General features: G+C 39.4%; 1 protein-coding gene across 1 annotated transcript; it reads right to left on the reverse strand.

Annotated features, from left to right (window-relative positions):
- Positions 1-5,354: 5,354 nt before the first annotated feature.
- On the reverse strand, positions 5,355-7,283 carry LOC149383653 (uncharacterized). The gene is made up of 4 exons (XM_089627867.1): positions 7,106-7,283; positions 6,042-6,257; positions 5,655-5,956; positions 5,355-5,567 (listed from the first exon to the last, which is right to left on the reverse strand). Exons 1-4 carry the CDS (start codon positions 7,281-7,283, stop codon positions 5,355-5,357), a joined length of 909 nt encoding a protein of 302 aa, XP_089483993.1.
- Positions 7,284-7,496: the final 213 nt, after the last annotated feature.

Here is a 7,496-nt window from a genome sequence, read left to right on the forward strand (position 1 = left end):
CGTCCGACATGTGCTTTTCAACTCTAATATCTCCTTAGTATTGGAAATTTTTGTATCGTGAAGCGTTGGTAGTCCTGCCAAAACAACTCATTTAAGAGTCTAGAAGGAAATTTATGAGGACAAAACGAGATCAAATGAGCGAAATAGATCATGAGTTCGGTTCATTGGTACGCATCTCGTGACGTTCCTGTCACGAAAAATGGGGACTTCGTGACGTTTCTGTCACGAAAAATGTGGACTTCGTGACGATTCCGTCACGAAAACGTTTCCGTCACGAAAAATGGGGAGTTCGTGACGTTCCTATCACGAAAAATGGGGATTTCGTGACGTTCTTGTCACGTAAAAGAAGTTTTCAAGTAAAAAAACGGTACGTTTTCGTGACATTCCAGTCACGAAATTGTTCCATTTGATGGAATTTAATGAGAAATCTCTTCTTCTTTTCATTAAATCTGTCATAGGGGATCAATGGTTGTTATGCAAATTAAAACGATAAAATTTGAAAAATAAATGGACAGCCGTTCTACTTACCTAGAATATCAAGAAAATATGAGAAGGATAAATGGTAAGTGAGTTCTACTTACCTAGAACATCTTGACGAACTAATGTGTTTTGTATCGTGAAGTGTTGTTGACATACATTCATTTTTCCCATTTCATTTCATCATCTCAAAGGGACAAAATTTAAAGTACTCTAAACATATGAACATAGGTGAATGAGGTTGAACGTCATGTCGTCCGACATGTGGTTTTCAACTCTAATTTCTCCTTAGTGTTGGAAATTTTTGTATCGTGAAGCGTTGGTAGTCCTCCCAAAACAACTCCTTTAAGAGTCTAGAAGGAAATTTATGAGGACCAAACGAGATCAAATGAGCGAAATAGATCATGAGTTCAGTTAATTGGTACGCATCTCGTGACGTTCCTGTCACGAAAAATGGGGACTTCGTGACGTTCCTGTCACGAAAAATGGGGACTTCGTGACGTTTCCGTCACGAAAACGTTTCCGTCACGAAAACGTTTCTGTCACGAAAAATGGAGAGTTCGTGACGTTCCTGTCACGAAAAATGGGGATTTCGTGACGTTCCTGTCACGAAAAAGAAGTCTTCAAGTCACGAAATGGTACGTTTTCGTGACATTCCAGTCACGAAATTGTTCCCTTTGATGGAAATTAATGAGAAATCTCTTCTTCTTTTCATTAAATCCGTCGTAGGGGATCAATGGTTATTATGCAAATTAAAATGATAAAATTTGAAAAATAAATGGACAGCCGTTCTACTTACCTAGAATATCAAGAAAATATGAGAAGGATAAATGGTAAGTGAGTTCTACTTACCTAGAACATCTTGACGAACTAATGTGTTTTGTATCGTGAAGTGTTGTTGGCATACATTCATTTGTTCCATTTCATTTCATCATCTCAAAGGGACAGAATTTAAAGTACTCTAAACATATGAACATAGGTGAATGAGGTTGAACGTCATGTCGTCCGACATGTCGTTTTCAAATCTAATTTCTCCTTAGTGTTGGAAATTTTTGTATCGTGAAGCGTTGGTAGTCCTCCCAAAACAACTCATTTAAGAGTCTAGAAGGAAATTTATGAGGAACAAACGAGATCAAATGAGCGAAATAGATCATGAGTTCGGTTAATTGGTACGCATCTCGTGACGTTCCTGTCACGAAAAATGGGGACTTCGTGACGTTCCTGTCACGAAAAATGGGGACTTCGTGACGTTCCTGTCACGAAAAATGGGGATTTCGTGACGTTCCTGTCACGAAAAAGAAATTTTCAAGTCACGAAACGGTACGTTTTTGTGACATACCAGTCACGAAATTGTTCCCTTTTATGTAATTTAATGAGAAATCTATTCTTCTTTTCATTAAATCCGTCGTAGGGGATCAATGGTTGGTATGCAAATTAAAATGATAAAATTTGAAAAATAAATGGACAGCCGTTCTACTTACCTAGAATATCAAGAAAATATGAGAATGATAAATGGTAAGTGAGTTCTACTTACCTAGAACATCTTGACGAACTAATGTGTTTTGTATCGTGAAGTGTTGTTGACATACATTCATTTGTCCCATTTCATTTCATCATCTCAAAGGGACAGAATTTAAAGTACTCTAAACATATGAACATAGGTGAATGAGGTTGAACGTCATGTCGTCCGACATGTCGTTTTCAACTCTAATTTCTCCTTAGTGTTGGAAATTTTTGTATCGTGAAGCGTTGGTAGTCCTCCCAAAACAACTCATTTAAGAGTCTAGAAGGAAATTTGTGAGGACCAAACGAGATCAAATGAGCGAAATAGAACATGAGTTCGGTTGATTGGTACGCATCTCGTGACGTTTCTGTCACGAAAAATGGGGACTTCGTGACGTTCCTGTCACGAAAAATGGGGACTTTGTGACGTTCCTGTCACGAAAAATAGGGATTTCGTGACGTTCCTCTCACAAAAAATGGGGATTTCGTGATGTTCCTGTCAAGAAAAAGAAGTCTTCAAGTCACGAAACGGTATGTTTTCGTGACATACCAGTCACGAAATTGTTCCCTTTGATGGAATTTAATGAGAAATCTCTTATTCTTTTCATTAAATCCGTCGTAGGGGATCAATGGTTGTTATGTAAATTAAAATGATAAAATTTGAAAAATAAATGGACAGCCGTTCTACTTACCTAGAATATCAAGAAAATATGAGAATGATAAATGGTAAGTGAGTTCTACTTACCTAGAACATCTTGACGAACTAATGTGTTTTGTATCGTGAAGTGTTGTTGACATACATTCATTTGTCCCATTTCATTTCATCATCTCAAAGGGACAGAATTTAAAGTACTCTAAACATATGAACATAGGTGAATGAGGTTGAACGTCATGTCGTCCGACATGTCGTTTTCAACTCTAATTTCTCCTTAGTGTTGGAAATTTTTGTATCGTGAAGCGTTGGTAGTCCTCCCAAAACAACTCATTTAAGAGTATAGAAGGAAATTTGTGAGGACCAAACTAGATCAAATGAGCGAAATAGAACATGAGTTCGGTTGATTGGTACGCATCTCGTGACGTTTCTGTCACGAAAAATGGGGACTTCGTGACGTTCCTGTCACGAAAAATGGGGACTTTGTGACGTTCCTGTCACGAAAAATAGGGATTTCGTGACGTTCCTCTCACAAAAAATGGGGATTTCGTGATGTTCCTGTCAAGAAAAAGAAGTCTTCAAGTCACGAAACGGTATGTTTTCGTGACATACCAGTCACGAAATTGTTCCCTTTGATGGAATTTAATGAGAAATCTCTTATTCTTTTCATTAAATCCGTCGTAGGGGATCAATGGTTGTTATGTAAATTAAAATGATAAAATTTGAAAAATAAATGGACAACCGTTCTACTTACCTAGAATATCAAGAAAATATGAGAAGGATAAATGGTAAGTGAGTTCTACTTACCTAGAACATCTTGACGAACTAATGTGTTTTGTATCCTGAAGTGTTGTTGACATACATTCATTTGTCCCATTTCATTTCATCATCTCAAAGGGACAGAATTTAAAGTACTCTAAACATATGAACATAGGTGAATGAGGTTGAACGTCATGTCGTCCGACATGTCGTTTTCAACTCTAATTTCTCCTTAGTGTTGGAAATTTTTGTATCGTGAAGCGTTGGTAGTCCTCACAAAATATCTCATTTAAGAGTCTAAAAGGAAATTTATGAGGACCAAACGAGATCAAATGAGTGAAATAGATCATGAGTTCGGTTAATTGGTACGCATCTCGTGACGTTTCTGTCACAAAAAATGGGGATTTCGTGACGTTTCTGTCACGAAGAATGATTATTTCGTTACTTCTCTGTCACGGAAAATGGGGACTTCGTGACGTTCCTGTCACGAAAAATGGTGATTTCGTGACGTTCCTGTCACGAAACGGAAGTCTTCAAGTCTCGAAACGGTAGTTTTTTGTGACATACCAGTCACGAAATTGGAAAAAAAAGTCCATACCCAACATTAGTACATCAAGAAAAAGTCTTAAAATCATATGAACATAGGAGGTGAATTATACAAATAGTTTTAAAACATGTGATATCGTCTAGACATTAAAACATTAAAACATTGTAAATATTGAGCACCTCATCTCGAACTACATTTTATTTCTTTCCGTCCACCCTCCTTTGGTAAGCCGGCAAATCTTTATGGTCTTCGACAATAGCTCCCTTTGATTTAAAAAATTCCTCCCAATTCTCGCCGAATATTTCTTGAAGAACGGAGTTAGCCATCAAAACTGGAGATTTGTAATCCTCACCTGCATGCATCTCTACATACTCGTTGTATTCAGCGTCGCTCATGTCATGACGCTTCTTTAATTTCCTGGGAGGGCGCGGAGATGGAATCATGTAATATCTTGCGGTCGAGTTTGCACTTCCTGAAGGCATCTCCGACGTCTCATTCACCGTCGCACCTTTTTACTCGAATCGCTTCCCTTCGTCGTTGGATCTTTAGCGTCCATTTCACCGTTAGACTCTTTCGAACAATATTATCAGTTTGATATGAGGTAGGTCGGATAAATATGAGGATTCCTTACCTAACTTTTGTAGTAAGTAAATGCTAAAATAAATATTCTTACCTAACTTCCAAAGTTGGTTGTTCAGTAATTTAATTGCTATGAATGTCATTTATTGCTATTAAATATCCATATCCCAATTACCAACTCGGTCAAAACAGCGAAAGATATCATGGTTCACGAAAATGGCTCGAACTTCGTGACTTATATGCCAAGAAAAATGATGATGTCGTGACTTCTCTGTCACGAAACAATTGGATGTCGTGACTTCTATGTCAAGAAAAATGATAATGTCGTGACTTCTCTGTCACAGAAACAATTGGATGTCGTGACTTCTATGTCACGAAGAGTTGTTATTTCGTGACATAGAAGTCAGTAAAACAATAGATTTCGTGACGTTTACGTCACGTAAATTGTTTAATGGGACTAAAACGTCACGAATGAGAAATATATATAAAAATCCATAACAAACATAACAAACTAAATAAGAAATAAAGTAAAGTACAAATCCAAATTGGTACATCAAATAAAAAGTCTAAAAAAAGGAACAATCGAGCTCATGTTTGGGGTCGGCTATGGTGGGTCGGGATCGCGTTGCGACATGTGGCTCGATTATGTCCTACTCCACCACACCGACTGTATTTATTCCTTCTATCCTCATCCCCTTCCCATGGAGAGGGTATTCTTTTCTTTTTCGGTCTTCCGGCGGCACGAGCCTCAACATTAGGTGGATTTACTATTTTTTGCGTGACTTCCTCTGGAAAATTCCACGACTCCTCGCTGCCAATTGGATGAATTACACCTGCTTAACAACTTCTCCAATATTCGGTGGTGTAGTAATTTGATATGTACTTCTCAACTGCGAAGTTTCGAAAACCGCAAGCCGCAATGCCGTGGGGACAGATAAAGTTGTCAGTTTGAAAGACTCGGCAACTACATGTCTTCTCTCTCAAATTTACAGCCCATTTTTGCCCCTCTCTATCAACGACTTCAAACTCGTACACCGATAATGGAAGCACCTGTTCCGCACCCAATACCATTTTGTTTACGGGATATAATAAAAAACATATTATAAAAAAATTAAAAATTGAATGCCTATCACGTACCCCCATTCCAGTAGATTTAGCGTGGTATTCTTCAAGTTTTTTATTCGCGTCAACGCAAAGGATCGTCAACGTTCCCAACGCTTTTTCTCTACGTTCGTAAAACCATTTACTCATTCTCTCCCGGAGAAAATCAAATAGCTTGGCAATAGGGAACTCTTTCGGTTTGACATTCATTGCATTCAGCGACTCGGCATTGTTTGATGTCATTATTGAGTACCTCTTCTCCGTGTAGAAACTACGAGCCCATTTTTCGTGGCCTACGTCGTTCTGAAGATACGCTCGGACTCTTGGATCTTCCTCATCTATCATAAGCATATACTTTCAAACTCTCCATAAGTGTATGCTTTTGCGCAGCATAGAACGTCCAATTCACCTCTTTTGATAGACCTTTGATTTGGTTCTTCACGTTCTTCAAAAGATGAAACATGCAATTCATACTGTTAATGATTCCCGCGTTCCTGTCAGACACTATGACCTGATGTGACCTCTCCCCGATTGCTTCCTTTAACCTTGTCAAGAAGTAAACCCACGATTCAGTAGATTCTGAATCACCAGCGCCGAATGCGAGGGGGTAAACTTGTTCATTCGCATCCATACCACATGCTGAAAACAGTGTGCCTTTATAGTAACTCTTCAAAAAAGTGTCGTCGATGATAACTACGGGCCGTAGATACTTCCACCCCCTTTTCCAAGCACTAAGCGACATTAAGAAGTATTTGAAACGGTGGGATCGAGGAGTTGTGACAAGGTCGAATGACGAACCTGGATTGTTAGTCGACCACATGTACATGAATTTTGGCAGAGATCTATACGATGCATCATCGGTGCCAAACAATGATGATAGTGCCGCCTGTCTTGACCTCCATGCTTTTTTGTAGGACATGTCCACTCCAAAATCTTGTTGCATGTAGGACATGATGTCTTTGGGTTTGCATGGTGAACATGAGGGATCGATGTACCTGTGTTTCATAGTCTCGCCTACAAATGTGGACGTAGCCTGAGGATGTTCTCATTGTCTGAATTGTGTAGCACACGTGTGCTAAGAATCATACCTGCAAGAATGTAAGAGCAATGTTAATTTCGGGTGACCACGATAATATCAATGTAGAAATATGTAATAAGTCACCTCCTCACTTCAAAGATCTCGGATGTAGTCTTTTTTACTCCACGAACAGACCACGCGCATGAGTCATCTCGACAAACAACATGGATATACCGTTTGTTAGAAGTCTTCGTCTTGAACGTAAAATGTTTGGTGATTGCTAACATGCATAAATGTTTCTTCAGAGTTGCTTTATTGGCGTACAATCCTCCTTTGACTAATCTCAGCGGAGAGTGAATATCTGACACATCAAGGTCAGGATGCATATTTTGGTTATCCGTGGAAGGCGTAGCGCATTGACTCGTCCTCCTCGTTCTAGAGCAAGGCGTACTAAACCGTTTTGGAGTGCCTGAGCGCGGAGGGGTCTGCCATGGTGTGGCTGAATGACTCTGATTCGGGTCGGGGATCTCGGGAGAACTAGCCTCTGACTTAGGAGACGACATGTCCGCTTGTGCTGGTTGACCGGTGTTCGGAGTTGAACCAACGCCTGAGTCCGAAACCAACGGCTCTTGCTTCAATGGCTCCATATCTACTACCAAACTAATTTTGGAACTGTCCGGTTTCTCCTTCCGAAGATGCAAGTAACATTTCAAACTTAGGTCGGAGTCAATATTTACTGGGGGTACCGACCCTTCTGTCTCATAAGAAACACGGAGGACTTGATTTTTAGGTGAGCGATTGAGCGTGGCATACAATAAATGCATAAACACCTCGTACGTTGCTTTTGCCGGTATTAAGAT

Source organism: Urtica dioica, chromosome 10, assembly GCF_054948205.1.
Source record: "Urtica dioica subsp. dioica isolate 48M chromosome 10, U.dioica_male_clone48M_v1_H2, whole genome shotgun sequence".
Classification (NCBI taxonomy): Eukaryota; Viridiplantae; Streptophyta; class Magnoliopsida; order Rosales; family Urticaceae; genus Urtica; species Urtica dioica.